Source organism: Buceros rhinoceros, unplaced genomic scaffold (assembly GCF_000710305.1).
Source record: "Buceros rhinoceros silvestris isolate BGI_N320 unplaced genomic scaffold, ASM71030v1 scaffold118, whole genome shotgun sequence".
NCBI classification, from domain to species: domain Eukaryota; kingdom Metazoa; phylum Chordata; class Aves; order Bucerotiformes; family Bucerotidae; genus Buceros; species Buceros rhinoceros.
In genome coordinates, this window is record NW_010427211.1 from 55,163 (window position 1) to 71,353 (window position 16,191).

A 16,191-nucleotide genomic window follows, 5' to 3' on the forward strand; every position below is an offset into this window, starting at 1 on the left:
AAGGTCAACTTTACTTAACAGTGCTTCCCATTGCTGGAGATGCTAACTGAGATGAACTGCATTTAGCCTTATTAAAGTAGGTGACTTGAATTACCTGAAAAGGGCTGAATTAATTTGTGTCACCATCCAATAAGTGGTGTTGCTTGTCATTAAAGTTAAATGTATTAATTAATCAGATATATGATCTCTAGTAACATTTTCCTTGCTTTTATTAATCAATGAATATTAAAAATACCCGAGCGATAGTTATGAAAGCCTTAGTCAAGATGATTGCACACAAAAAGGTGATTAAAGATTAGTAATGGCCCCTTTTCAAATTAATTGATGGTAGGGTTAGCTTTCCTGAGAAATAAGTTACAAGCACAATAGAAGATTGAAATAATCCTTCAGGTTCATCTATTCTGTTTTACCATCTAGGAACAGCAGGCAGGTGATGATTGATTCCGATGAAAGTGTGTGTCTGGGCTAGTCTTGACACAATAGGTTAAGATTGCATTGCTTCAATTTGTAGTGAGCTGCAAAGTTACTGGAGCCAGAAACATATCCTGCTGCCAGCTTAATGACTTCCCAGGTGTGCCCTTTTACTTCCAGCACAGTTCTTTTTTCTGTAGTGTAGCAACAGAGGGCTAGATGGCTGATACAAAATTCCTCATGATGTAGGTTCTGTAGTAGCAGGAATTCAGTTCTACTTTTTGTAGGATGATTAAATGGGCCAGATCATGTCTCCTTGGTTCAATGAGTCAGCCATATAAGTCTTCTCTGTTAGTCCTGCTGTCTTTTCGGTAGCTAGAATGCCAGGCGTGGTTTTGGTTGCCAGCACGTGTCAGGCCATGCCTGTGCTGTTAAATAAATGGGTGGAAGAAACCCCTGCGTAGTGTACCACTTGCCTTCTGTACTGCTTAACTGGGATGTGTCTGGGGTGGTTTGGCCTGTGTGGAGTAGCATTTTGTGAGATCGTATGTAGTTAGACTTTGTTCAAGGACAGCATTTAACTGCTGAGACTTCTCTCAAAATAATATGTTCAAGATTCACTGATTTTGTTTCCCTCCACTCTGCACTGTCTTTCAACAATATTCTCACATGCTGCATTCCACATACATGCAACTTCAATGAACTTCAAGTTTGCTGTGTTTAATTTGAAACTATAGACAGAAACCTACAGCTCTCCAAAAGATAGGAAGATAATTAGGTAAAATTTAAAAGGTAATTACCAAATACAGATGGCATAGCTAGCTAGCTCTGAATGAGTTAACTGTGGGTATTAGCAGCTGTATGGTGGTAGGAGCATGCCATTCCGGTTTCTAGCCTAGCCGTTAGGCTAATGCAACTACCATGCTTCTGATACACATGCTCACATGCAAGATCTCACTTGTGTAAGTTTGCTCAGCATTGCATTGGACAATATCTTTGAATCCAAAACTGATTCTGAAAATGCTCTTTCAACTATTGTCGTGTTTAGAAGTCTTTAAACTCCTAGTCTGCTTTCAAACTGCAGATACCCGTGCTTCTGCATGTGCCTAGAAATGCAATAGCTTTGACTCGCCAAATAACTTCGTCCTATTTTATGCTTAATCCCAGCTTGCTTCAAAAAAGTAAAAAAAAAAAAAAAAAAATCTAAAAAACCATGAGCAGCTCAAAAATGGTATGTTTAGAGAATCCTACTTAGAGGGTTTCAGTAATACAGCTCCTCCATTTCTGAGAAGTGCACCTTATCCTCTAAACTCAACAGTCTTTTTCAGGATAAGGATCCTTGCTAAGACCATGTGAAAGCTCTGCCATATTGCAGAGATTGAAAAGCATAAAGCTGCAAAAGAACGCACTGCACCTGGTGACGGTGGTGCTCAGTTGCATAGGAAGAGACGTACTTCTGGTCTTTGCACCACAGCTAGTATTTAAGCAATGATGATGATGAGATAAAATATACAAACAGTGGGGTAAGTGGGAAGTGAAATCAGGTCCCCACTCACTGGGAGGGCCCTGACCTCTAGGTACAGTTAGGCATTCCCTTGTTGTCTCTAACCTGCTGCATCTGGAACTTCATGGTGGTGTACACTGTGTGGAGGGCTGAGGAGTAGTCTGCCTGAAACAGCGAATCTATCTGTCTCTTCACATACACCTCTAAAAGGCCTGTAATCTGGTGAAGCAGATGAATGGACCTGAGAGTCCTCTATCTCCTTTGCTTCTGTGCTTGCCTCTTTCAGAACGATAGTGGACCTGAGTTTATGTATGATCCTGTAATTAGCATTTCTGCAGGCAAATCACAGGCAGGTTCATTGATCATTTGGTCAGCTTGTGATAGTCCTGAGATACCTATGTTTTCCCAAGCACAGATTAGTGAGCTTGTTGATGATCAGTTTTGCAGAGGATTTGTCTCTTCGTAGCCATCTAGAAGTTAGGAGGTTAATCTAAAATATTAATCTGAGGGTTCTTGATTACCAACAGAGAAAGAGGAAATGGTTCCAAGGGCCAGTGGTTCCATGATGTCTTGGATCTCTCTTGCATCTTTCTCTTCCCGTTAAGAAGGAGAACAGAATAGGTGCCAATGCTCAGATGGCTGTGCTTTGGTGAGATGACTAATAGCTTGTCTCTTAGAGAGTTTTGCCAAATACGACAACTGGTTCCTCAGATAAGTAAAACAAAGTACAAATCAACATCATTATCTTTAAAATGAAGTGAGTAATTTTAGAGATAATGTAAGACAGTAAGTAAGGTAAAATATTTGTTCCCTAATTGTAATGGAATTGGACTTTATATGTGATTTAGATAAATAAACGTGGAACGAATGGTAATATTTTTTATAGGCTCACCTCAGACTGTTTTGTAAGAAACATTGTTTATTTTTCACTGTTGCAATGGTGTATGGTTTAAAACACATACGTTTAGAGCAACCAGTATAATGATTAATTTATTTGTTTGTTTCTCAATCAGCTAGGATTTATACATACATGTTGGAGAAGTCTCGTGTCATTACGCAACCTCTCAACCAGAGTAATTTTCATGTTTTTTACTTGATGATGGATGGGCTGTCTGCTGAAGAAAAATACACCCTGTACCTCAGTAATTTGTCTGCACACAGGTAGGAAAACAACTGAAGTATTAATATTTTTCTTATTTTAGTGCCTCTTTGCTGTTGAGGTCCTTCCTCCAAAGGTTTATATTTGTGTTGTAGCTTTTCAGTAAGCTCTGAAATTACTTATTATTGAGTACCTGTTCATGAGGATTTAATTCTGGAATATGTGTACACTCTCTTAATAAGAACAGAGTCTTGTATATATTAGGATTATTGCCTGAACGGAGAAAAAAGAAGGAAACTTCTTAGTTATTTTTCCATCTTCTAGATAGTGGACTAGAGTAGGTCATTTTGGGTTTTTTTACCCCGATGAAATGTTTTGTCTTTAGGAAAAACTGTTTGATTAAAATGAGACTTTTCTGATGAAATATGTCCATTTTGATGAAACGTCACTATCTCTAACTAGTATTTCCATTTTCATTTTGATATTTATTTCATAGTATCAAGAAAAATGGTAAGGAAGTTTTGACTACTTTGAAACCAAGGATAGGATTCAACATGCAACAGCTAAAATTAGGTCTTTGTGTCCTCACATGAGTTGGTTGTCTTGGCTCCCATTTACAGTCAACGGAAATTAAGTCCTTACTCAGCTCTGTATAGAGTTACATGTAGATGTGTGCTTCAGGGTGAACCATATTTGTGGCTTCCTGAACTGTGCTAATAGTAAGAGCTTAAATATAAGGAGCTGTATATAGACACCTCAATGTAGTGTGTCTAAGACTGAATACAGCCCAAAAGTTTAATATAAATAGAAGGTTTTGATTTTTCAAGAAATTTTGGGAGTGTCTCAGAAATTATTAATTCAGTTTCTTTTGAAATGAAAACATATCCCTGATTTATATAATTTGCCTTTCATTATTCAGTCTTTGCTGAGAAGTTTCACTGCAGTGAGAGAAGCCTAATTGGCACTAATGATCTTCTCTTAAATGAGTATAGTAAGTTACTGTAAAAAGACCAATAGTAATTAAAATTATGTAAAATGAGTGTTTTGAGTTTTTCTATGGGAAAAAATCCCATGGATTTTTCTCTCAACTTTGATATCTTCCACTCTGGCTAGTGTGTGATTAAAATAGAAGTTCTAGATTTGGGACCTGTAAATAGAAAGATAACACATTCATTTTTACAGAAAAAAACCTTACTCAATTCTGATTTTTTCTTAAACACTAGTCTTCAGACTACCGTTTGGTAATGTTTTAAGCTGTTAGCACTTCTAATATTATACAGAATAGGATAATGCACTAGCTCTGAAGAAACCTGAGGCTAAGTTGCTTTACTAAAAATTAACCCCTTCGAAGGGGGGAGGGAAGGAGTTAAATTCTACATTTTATATCCTTTGAAGGCTTTGAAGACCAGAAAGATTCTGAGCTCCTGCTCATTCATTTATTCCTCTTCTAGCAAAAGATATTTGGGATCACTTGTATTATTCAGAAAATGAAACAGTTTGAAGTCACTTTACAAGAAGCTCTAACAGGAAAGAACTTAGCAAAAACCTGAATAATTAGATTCCCATGAACAAAGCTTTATCTGATAAGATGTCTGATAAACATCCAAAAAGAACAAAACAGTATTTCTAAACAGATGTCTGAACACTGCAGTGCCAAAGTTTTAGAAGTAGTTTATAGCTGAATGTTTGCATAAAGCTGTTTTTATCAATAAAGCTTTGCTTTGGCTACATAAAGTAGATTGTATCCTGCGTTATTAAGAGAGAGTTTGTGCCAAATATTTCTTACCTTAAACTCCCAAGTTCAGTAGACTAGATCTTTCTTGGTTCATAGAATTAAACTAGGGATGAATTTCTACTTCATCAAGCTCATATGTGAATCAAGAAGGAAGGATTTGGCTTCTTGTAAATTCATGATTTCTGGCTTAGGCAAATTTTGATGAGATCATATCATTCTGGTAACATCGATAAGTGAATTTGTCATGTTTTCATTAAGCAAGTGTAATCTTGACTCTAATTAATTAGATAACAGCCATCTTGAAATTATAGGTGGTTCATGCCCACCTCCTTTTTTCCTGTTCCTCTTTGCATTGTTTAATATTGCACCTTTATGTAGAAGAGTGAACAATCTTAGTAAATAATGGCTGTTAAGATCACAAGATACCCCTATTTTTTCATTATTTGCTTAAGCCTTTGTAATTAAGAAATGAGACATAGCATTGTTTTTTTATTCTCATTTTAGATAAAAGTACCTTACACAGTCAAAGTAGTATTGTCAATAGTGGCTATTGTTAAACTTGATGCTGTAAAAGGTAAGAACTAATTCATATGTTAAGCGGTATATAATCCTGGATTAAGAGTTAATGTAAATTATTAAAAGGGGAAATCCCTCCCCTTTGGAGGCACTGGAAGTTTCAGTAAGGGTGAGGTTTCAACCCAATGTATAGGGGGAGTTTTTAGGTTGTAAATCTGTGGTGTTTGGTGCCGTCCTGAGAGGGAGCTTGAAACTTAAATATGTGTTCTTGCAAGCATTATGACTGCTAGGGCATCCTATGAAAACAAATGGCTGGTCCCTTTCTATTGGACCTGTATACGAGTAGTGTCTTAAAGTAGCAAGCCATCTAAATATACAATAGGGAAAGTATTCTGAGTGAGCACATCTCCCACTATATCTGCATGTGGATCATGATATATAAAGACAGAAGCAATTTCTGAAAGGTAAGATCATTTTTCAAGATTGAGCAGGGGAAGCATGTCAGAAATGGAGAGTCTCAGCAGGGCAAGTCAAGGCTTTTGATTGACAACAGCTACTCCCATGAGTTCATTATGTTCAGAAGCTGACTTTTATCAGCAGATCCTTGATTGAAATTTAACAAAAAAATTCTATTAGCTTGGTGTGTTTCAAAAAAACTGCCGAACTTGGTTTGTCTTGATGGCAAGGTGTAATACAGAGAGATTAGAGATTTGAAGTTATGTTCTCAATTTGCTCTTGGTTTGGTTTTGGTTTTTGTTGGGGTTTGGGGGGGGGATTGTTTGTTTTGGGGAGTTTCGGGGGTTTTTTCTGGGTGCAGATACAGACAATTATTCTAAGAATTACTTTTCTGGCATGTGAAGTTTAGCCTCATAATAAGAGTGTACTAGTTTTCTAGCACATTAAGTTTACCCTCATAGTTACAGTAGCTATACTTCAGTGATGAAACTTGCAACCAAAGTGAAACAGAGAGCAAAGAAGTGAGGTGACAATGGTGATAGATCAGCTTGCAAATGGTTTCAACTCTGGTGAAGAAAGGGTGTAAAAGGAGAGTTCAGAAAGACAGGAAAGAAAAAACGTGGGAAATATCTTACGGAAACAAGTGGAAGGACCTGTTTCTGTTATTTTGGGCCAAGTGTTTCCTATTAGCATTGATATTCCAAAGCTGTAGTATATACAATGATATAAGTACATAATAATATATAGTCAATATAGTCAATATAAGAATGTCTTTGTGTAATACATATATGTAAGACGCTCAAGCATACTGTCATTAAAAATCATGTTATTATGTCTATATATGTATATTAGAAATACAGCTTAAGGATACTTAACTGTAGAAAATGGTTTCAGAAATATCGGTGGGTTTGGCAGCTGTTCAGTTTGATGTCACTATTTTCAGTTTAAATAAGTTCGCTAGTTTTCCTAATTGACTGTACTGATACGGCTCTTGGTAGCATAGGCACACTGGTACAATGCTCTCAATATTGCAAGGTGATTCTGACAGACGTTTTCCAGTTCTCCCTTGTAATGTCAGATCTCTGTCACCCAACTTTTATAGATTGAAATATGCGGCTTGTAAATAAGCTTTATGTATAAAACTAAACAACTTCAAGCTGGGGAAAATGTTAATATACATTCATGCAGAAGCTGGACTGTGGTCAGGGAGTGCATTTTGTGTTTGCATTTTGTGTTCCCAGATGTGTAAAATTTTCCTTCCTCCCCTAGAACAATGATGTGCACTGCAGTGTGTGTTCTCTGTGCCTGTACTGGTTTTCCCAACCCTTAAAAAACAGTGAAACTCTTCTGCCAAAATAGCTGTAGATCCAGTTCTTCTACTTCTTTTACAGTTTTTCAGTGCAGGTGCCCTCTTCACTGTCAATAAAAAACCCTTTCCATTAAGTTCATGTATAAAGTAGTAATTTTAGTGAAGTGAATGAATTTTTCATTAAATTCCAAACTGATCTGAACCTCTTTGCTTGATCACTGAGGTGGTTACACAGCACCGTTTTGATCCCTTTGCGTCACAATTTACCTGTTACTGATATCTGTGTCTGATAACTAGAGGAAAATCCAAATAAGTGTAAGACTTGTCTTACAAAATTGCTTGGACCTAAATACTGTGAATGAAATAACTGGATCTGGAAGGGTTACATTTTTCTCACCAGTCGTAGTCCTGCTGGAATAATAGTGTCTATATGAAGTGCCAAGTTACTTCACTTTATCAAACAGATTTTTTGTGCTGAAGTTAGTTGTACTAAAATTCTGTCTCACCTCAATGAAGTTTAGTGTTGAGGCTCCATAAACAGTTGAGAATCAACTTTATTTTAAAATCCTGCTGACAGAATAAAGCTCCAGGCAATCAGGAAAATGGCATTCATTGTATTTAAATTTAGGAGGAAGGTAAAGATGAGACTCAGAGGTTTCTCAGCTGTGTTTCACTTTTCCATGTGGGAGGCCTGGGCACAGGAGGAGAGAAAAACAGTGATACAAGTTGCTGGGCTTACCATCCGTGCAGCTGAATGGCCATGAGGGTCAAGTCCTTACTCTTCTTGGATGAAACCGCTTTCTAATTCTTCTGTGCAAATAGGGAAATCATACAGGGTGAGACTTCTGAAACTTGAAATAATTCTCAAATGCTAGTTACAGTTTTGCTACGGCTCCTTCCAGTTGTGAATTTCCAGTGCCATTTCCAGAATTTAGGCAATTCTATGTAATGGCCAGAGAGAATGTGGAGCAGGTGCTGCCCTGTGTGGGCAAGGGAGACAGGAAGCAGGTGATTGAGGCGGGGATGGGAAGGCATACAGGGTCCTCACCTGTATGCCTTCTGGCACATTCCTGCAGCACCCCTCGGGTCCAGAGATGGTCACTAGGGCAGACACAGCCTTGGAGGGCTGGGCAGGGCCGTGGGAATGGGGGGGGCCAAGGCCAGGCTGGGATGTAGGTCCACATCATGGGAGGGAGGGGGGGATGGGGAGAGGGGGGGGTGAGGTGGGTCCATGGCCAAGCACAGGTATTTCTCACTCAGCTCAGGCCAGCACCAAGGCCCAGCACCTGAGCTCAGAAGCCACTCCTGAACCAGGGAGGGTCCCATCAAGGCTTCTTGCACAGCCCAGGCAGATAAACCCTTGAGAAGAAAAGAGGACATTCAGGGCATCTGTAGAAACGTAAAAGATCCTTAATCAATTTTTAATGAGAGTTAAGAAATACCTAATTTTTTCCCACATTATCAGTAAAAAGCTAAATCTTCAGAGTGCTCTGTTAATTGCTCTCCTTTGCCTATGTATATTTTCTTTAACATCTGTACTTTCTTTAGCATATTGCCTGTAAACTTGTACTTAACACTTTCAGTCCATGGCAGATCTTATGGCAACTCTTAAACTAATGATTCATAGTTTGCCTGTCATTCCTAAGATTTTTTTGACATGGACCATGTGCATTTAAGTTTTTAGTAAAGATGTGAGTGAAGAGGAAAAAACCTGAATGGGTCTCCCACTTTTTTATCCTTTCTCAACTTATTTTCTACCTTGCATTAAATCATACAAATAGCTTATCACTCATTTCTGCTTTCTGTATTTTCACTTTCCTGTACTTAGCATTGACTACCCTAATAAGATGTGAACCAAGACCTTCAAAAATTAGAAGTGCATTTGCTATTTTAAAGAGGATAAGGAATTTTAAAGATTTGATGGCTATATTTTAGTGATTCTCAAATACAGTGTCTGAAATTTATCAACTTGCTATTATCCTACTCCAACATACTTCTTTTGTAATGAATGCTGAGTAGAAAATTAATTTTCAAATTATTATACTGGAATTATTCTAGAAAAAGTTTTACTTTGCCAAAAGTAACTGGTGCACTCTGAGAAATAGTTATTTGTCTTTGGGTGTCCAAGCTAAATTAATAAATTTTATATATAATACAGTTGTTTTTTTTCTTTTTTTTTCTCGTATTTGTAAAGATTTTCCATAACAACTGAGAGGTTTAGAGGAGAAGCTTAGGTTATTGTGAAATAAAATTTTACGATACATTTGCTGGAGTCATTAGAATTTTTAAAAATAGTTCTATGAGCTTCAAAGGAGACATGTGTTTTCTTTACTTTCTTATATCTCAGATGTCTCAAAGTAATAACACCTTGAATTTCTGTGTGTATGCACTTACGTATACACCAAATGTATTTATACTCGGTTTATGTCCATTTCTCTGCTTCTTCCGTGTTCTCTCTTCTTTGCCAAAGGTTTCTTAAACCGGAAACAAATATTCAAGTTCTGGCTGGGCAAGTAAATCTGTAATTTTTTGGTGCTGTGCAAGTTTTCCTATCCTAACTTGATTACATGCAGCACATTCTCTTTTTCCAAAAAGCTTGCATTTTAAATACATTAATACTTACAAGACAATGCAGCAATACATGTAGCGCAAGGTGTGTGTATTAGCATGCCTAGACAGCAAAGGACCGCTGATGTATAAAGCCTTTTCAAGCATACTTGACAAACTTTCTATGTAATGGGGTAGTGTGAAGATGCGGATTCAAACAGATTTCAAAAACTGAGGGAGTTAACTCTGAGTTAATGTTGAGTACAGTAAGTGAATAGGGATAGGTAAAGACCTAAGTAAAAGTGAAAATAGTTTTTGTTTTGATTTTTTTTAACTATATGGTAGCAAATAACATAAAAATTACACACTTCCATCAGTTCCATCTTCCTGATGTCATTTGCTTTTATTTAAGCTGTCTAGTGCAAAGCTTCAACTGTGAACATTTGTTTCTTATCTGTTTTCATATAATACTACTGTGGAAGTCCGATTCTCAACCAGTAGTACTATTTTAAGGACAAGATCTGCAGATTCTAAATCAAATGAGGCAATTCCATTTACTTAGATTCCAGTGAGGTGTGACAGCTAAACTACACTAGTTAGTTACTAGGAAGTTAATGGAGAGAGGAGAAGCAGATACATTTGTCTGAGATTCTGGAGCAGGTTTATCCTTGCTTCAGTGAGTTTTGTATCTATTTAACCTGGAATAATTGCAACATCAAAAGAATTGTCTAAATTCTCTGTTTCTTTTGGGTTTTTGTTTTGTTTTGTTTACTTTTGCTGCATAGCATTTATTCTTTTCCTGTTTACCCTGTATTTACTGTTGTGTGAATTTTTTTCCACTGATTTTTTTTGAGATCGAGCCTTCTCTACTGCGCTTATAACATCTGCATATTCTAGCAAAATGTGCTTTCACATTGTTCTCTTTCACATTTTTCCCTGCTCTCTTATAACTTCAGCCTCTACTTCCTTTTTATTTCAACTGGTAACAGTACTCTTACCTTCTTCAGTTTTCCTTTGTCTTCCTCTTTCATGCAGGTTTCCTCAGTAAATAGGGTTTATGAGATTATTCAGCTTGTTTTATTCTTTTGCCTATGCAGAAATGAACAGAAATTGAACCAAAAGGAACTGGTTTTTGTTTTTGATTTTTAAATTCAGGCTCTATTAATATCTTGAAGCATGATCTTCAAACATCAGTGGTGTTCTTTACATTTCAAAGAAGGAAGAGTTGAGAGGCAATACAAATAAATGACTGATATGTGTGATTTGTTATGCTGGATAGTAACAATCATGACTAAGTCACTTAGCTTTGTTGAAGATGGTCACCAGAAAATATATTTAATGTTGTATTAAGATACATCTTCATGTTTTAAAAAGATATTAATTAACCAGGACTAGTTTTATTTAATTGTAACATAACCTGTTAGAATACATGTTTTCAGATATCTCTGAGATTGAAAAATACAACAAAGTGTGACTAAATTTGGGGTTTTTTTGCATTCATTATTGAATTTTTACAGTGTTACTCTGTGGTATAAATCATCTCATTTTTCTCATTTATGTACTTCTGTTCAGCTAAGCTTTTGGGCTTATTCTCAAATATTTTAGGCTTAGACTCTCATATTTTAATGAAAATTAGATGAAACCCTAAGCAGCCTATTGGTGTACAGAAACTAAGAAATTTTTCACTGTTTTTTAACAGTGCAGGTATGACTACTGGACCATGTTGACTAAAACTTCCTCCTTAAGATCTTATCTGTGCAACTCAATATTCCTGAAATAGATAATAGTGTCAGCACTAAAGTTAATATTATACAGTATCTTTCTGAAAATTGACTACAAATCATCTATCTTAAACCTCCTCTTTCTGTGAGATATTTATGCAGAGTTGTGTCCTACAAGTTTCATTACTTGGAGGTTAACATTGCAATTACAGATGACATAACCAAGATCACATCTTAGGTTTTCATAACAAAACTGAAATATCCATTTGTGTCATCTGCTTTATTTTGCAAATTAAGTGGTTATTTTTCCATTTGCGGATACCTACACCTCATACGTAAGGTATACCTCTATGTTATTAATTTTATTTCACAATATTTGTTTTGAGTGTCTGTTTGTGCAGTGGTTCATCCTGAATTCAGTCTTAGCTACAGATACACCTGCACTCTTGCATTCTAATTACATGTCAAGATATCCAAAACAGTATTTTTCTACTTGAAAGGAGAAGTACCTTAGCTTTGGATTTTGATGTTTAATTTATTTATCTCAGTTTCAACATTAACTGTTTTTTACATTAGTGCTTTATTCCCAAAGGATCCTTTAAAAAAACAAAGCTCCGATGATGTTTGATAATCATTAATTTTCATGAAATCTAAGAATAATTCTTATTTAACAAAGCAGAATTAGTAAAATGATTCTGAGACTTAGCTTAGTGTCTTTGTCTTAGGTCCCAAGTGGACTTGTTATTTGTTTGGCTTTCAGAATAAATGTTATAGAAATTCTGCTTTGTTCGAGAGCGTAAATCTGAAATTCATATTCCTCTGGGTATTTTATTTCATTTGATGTTAACAATCCCCTCTTCATTGTACTATTCTCCATACATATTGATTGAATAGTAGCAGAAGATGTACACCAGTCCATTGGCAGACTCTCAGAGGTAAAGAAATCATTCATTCATTACAATTAACTATCTTTTCAACAACTGTTTTTCTCTCCATCATAATTCTTACAGGCTGAAGGTGTAGAACTAATGGTGTAAATGAACAGATGACATGTTTTTTAGGAATAAATTGTAGAGCCAAGGCATTCCTCTTTGTATTTTCCTGTATTGTCCTAGAGGAACAGATACCTGCTAATCTGTGGTATTTTACATTCTCTCAGTGCCAGTGAACTGTTTGGAACAGAAAAAATAACGTCAGACCATATAAAACCACTTTGACTTTTGCTTTTTTATAGCTCTAGTCAGTTTACTTCTGCATGTTTAGTTTTAATCCACAAACTTGCATTTACTTCTTTTGACTTGGCATGATACCATTTGCTATTTCTTTAGTAAAGAGAAGCTTGTGCCTTTCTTGTGTCCTTTGGGGTAAGCATGATATGGAAACATATGCAGAAAATAAGAGAGGAATAATTTGTGGCATGGAAGATAAAGAGTAGGAGGCAGGAAAAAATGAAATCTGTTTAAGAGAAAGAAACACACTTGGTAATTAAGAGCACTGGGATCTATAGAATTTAATGAAGACAGAACGTGCATCTGTCTTAGTTTAACAGAAAACTAAACATATGATAAAACATTATATGGAATAAATTGAGAATAAACTGGATGGAATGGAGAAAGAAAATGCAAAAATAAATATAACATGAACCAGATGGCTTTCCAATTTGTTGTGAATTCTGTTGATGAGTATCTTACACCTTAAACATTCTGGGCCATGTTCAACCTTTCGTTAGAAAAAAGAAATCTCCAGAGATCTGTGGAAGTTATATGTGTATTGAGGTTAAATTTGGTCCTCTGTTGAAGAAATTGAGTGCTCACTGTTTAGGCAGCCCACCCATATTTCACATCAGGCTGAAAATGGATGTAGCTCCAAGGGATGAAATTGCTGTAGAAACCCCAGCTTAAAAGTAGATGTGATTACTCACTTATAAAAATGGTAGAGGTGCTAATTTGGCTTTTAGTTTAAGTACAAAATATGCCTCTGCACTTTACTAGGATGCTAATTGTCTCGTATGTGGGGGAGATTCAGTGGATTCAGCTCCTGAAACCACTTAGCTATTACATTGCATAAATCTAGTGTGATAATATAGTTCTGCAATTTATATTTCAAAACTCACTCTTAGAATCATCATGATACAATTACTGTAGATGAATTTCCAGTCAGGAATGGGTCATTTAGGAGATGGTTATTGGCATATGGAAGCCCTGGTCATTGAACTCAGCTCATCACCAGGTTAGATCAAAGAGAGATGATATCGCTCACCGTTGTTTGAACTTGCTGTCTTCACTGAGTTCCTTGAGCTAGTTTGAATTTTTCACTGCACTAGAGTAACTTTGCAGTTACTGTAGCTAATGCTCTCTGGGAAAGGCAATCAAGGTCAAACCAAAGTGTAGTACAGTTTTCTTCCCATAGTTCTTTCATTAATCGCAACTCAAAATGACCTCTGCACTGAGGTTGAACCTGATTGTGTCAGGTTAGTGCCATTCACGGTTTCCTTTAATTCATGCTGGATTGCTCCTAAAAATGGCAGCTCCATCAGTTGGGACAGAATGAGGCAGGAATACCTTGCACTGACTCAACCATCATGCAGACGATATTTGGAACTTTTTTATTCTATGTATAGGTCTTGTCTATCTCCGGTTAGTTTATGACACATCTCTTTGAATCATGGCACAAAGTGTTATTGCTGCAGCCTAGTGCAGTACAACATAAGTGATATGACACTTGATGTACTCAATGGTTGACATCTAAAGTAAACAACAATAGTTTCAAGTATAGTTTCAATAGTTTCAAGTCACCTTTGATTGGTAGCCAACAGATATAAAATAGTACAGATGTGGTTTGGGATGCTTGATGATTTTTGCACGTATATTGGCCTATCTAACCAGTGAAAGCTATATTTTTATGAGATCTGGATCAGACAAGAAGACACATTGAGGAGAGCTGAATAGGAGTAGTTCAGAGTGTTTCAGGGAAGAAATATATATGAGATTCTGTGCTTCCTAACATGCCATTTTGGACTCAATGATCTTAAATGTCTTTTCCAACCTAAATGATTCTTTGATTCTATTTTTTTGGTCTGCGACCTGTCTGTTCTAATAAGGCCTCTGCATATCTGTTTTCAAGTTTCATAATTTCTTGAACAGTAGTAGTAGGGGGGAGAAAAATTCTTAGAGCAAATGCAGTTTGCACAAAGAACAATGTAAATCAAGAAAGTTCTTTGAAATAAAAACTTAGTAGAAATTTTCTGCTGACTAAAATGATGTAAAAGGGCACTGAAACAATGTACAAAATATCATTTGACAAACAAACTGCATTTGTAACCGTAATTACAGAGAAGTGTAATTTATGGTTTATGATAAATGCTGGCACCTTCTAATTTCTGCTTTAACTTTTATGAAATTGTAACATAGCCAAATCATTAACCGGGCAAAAATCAGTTTACCAGGATGGTGTTGCAGCTTAATATTAAATGCACACAGTTGTTGTAGTGTTTATTTTGACAGTGGTACACTGATGCTGATTTCATGATCTGCTTTGTTCAACCAAGGTGAGGATTACGAAGACTAAGAGCAGTGCAAATCATTTGTGAAAAAAAAAACCTGTGGCTTTTCACAGTAAAAATAAATAATGAAAATGATACTGTTAAATAGGAAAATTATTTGTTTAGTGGAATAATTTGTTGGAAAACAAGTGGAGACTGTGCTATGTCATTAAAACTTTCTGGTAATGAATAAAACACGAAGAAAGTCTATGTAATCCGTCTTTGATATGGTTTTCTGTTGAAATCCTAGTTCACTTGGGCTTTATTTTCTGTCATTTTCCTGTCCCAAATCCAGAGGGATTAAAGCTGCTGGAGGTTATACATTTTTATCCTAATATTTCTGAGTAGTTCTTTTTGTTTCCTTCAATATAAGTCGTGTTTTTGGTTTCAAGTGCAGCTAGAGAAATCGGTTTCACTATTAGAGATGCATCTGTACTTGTACTCGCAGTCCTTTCCCCATTTCCATCATGCTCTCAGTAAATACTTCCACACTGTATTTTCATTTCGATTATGCGTATTTGCCATATTTCCAGTCCTAATCCCCAGTTTAAACAGGACTCCTCAATCAGCTAGCAATTAAGAGAAATTGAGCAGCATCTAGTAATACATGTACTATGATGAACTTAACCTCAGTAAGTATGTTATGGAATTAGGTTGTTCCTTAAGTCAAAACTGGAAAAAATGGCAACATCTTACCAAATTCTGTGGTTCGGTAGTTTATTCTGGAGTCTATTTTTTAAACACGCAATTATAATCCTCTCCAATCTCTTTCCATTTCAAGTTCCCGTGTATTTTAGGGGGAGGAAAGGGCTACTCTGAGGAATAATTTATTCTGCTATCATCTTTCTTCTGTATTTACTTTATTTTACTTTATTTCATTATTTCAATTTTTTTAGAAAACAAGATATTTCGATACAAAACTTTCTTGCCTATTGAACTTGTTTAGTATATGTTCCTGCATAGAAAGAAGAGGGCTTCTTGTAAATCGATTGATCTGAAACTGATCCAAAACTGATCCATGAACTACAAACAGCGGTTATATATAAAATCATTTTGAAGTACGTTACCAACATTTTAACTGGATACTGGTGAAAGTTATAGGCACTTTTCAAAGTTTAGATCTGATACTGTGGCTCTTAACCCGGTAAGCTTTATTTAATGAATCAGCATTTTAAAAGTAACAAACGCTGCCAGAGAAATGCCTTGCGGCTCATAAACTTAATGACGTCTACCTAGCAACTAGTGCCAAAGTCTGAACACAGGAATACAAAATTACTCTTAGGTGTAGCAAAGTTCAAATGCAATTTCTGAAGCATTTCAGGACATGGATTCGACCAGTTTGCACTTGCATG

The 16,191-nt window shown here is 36.1% G+C and overlaps 1 protein-coding gene across 1 annotated transcript in view; it reads left to right on the plus strand.

The window, feature by feature from the left end:
• LOC104498398 (unconventional myosin-XVI-like) overlaps positions 1-16,191 on the plus strand; it is a gene marked incomplete at both ends in the record, with an annotated part of 142,132 nt that overhangs the window by 54,131 nt on the left and 71,810 nt on the right. The window contains one exon of the mRNA XM_010141772.1: positions 2,929-3,076. Coding sequence (XP_010140074.1) covers positions 2,929-3,076 — 148 coding nt within the window. The remainder of the gene's footprint in view (positions 1-2,928; positions 3,077-16,191) is intronic.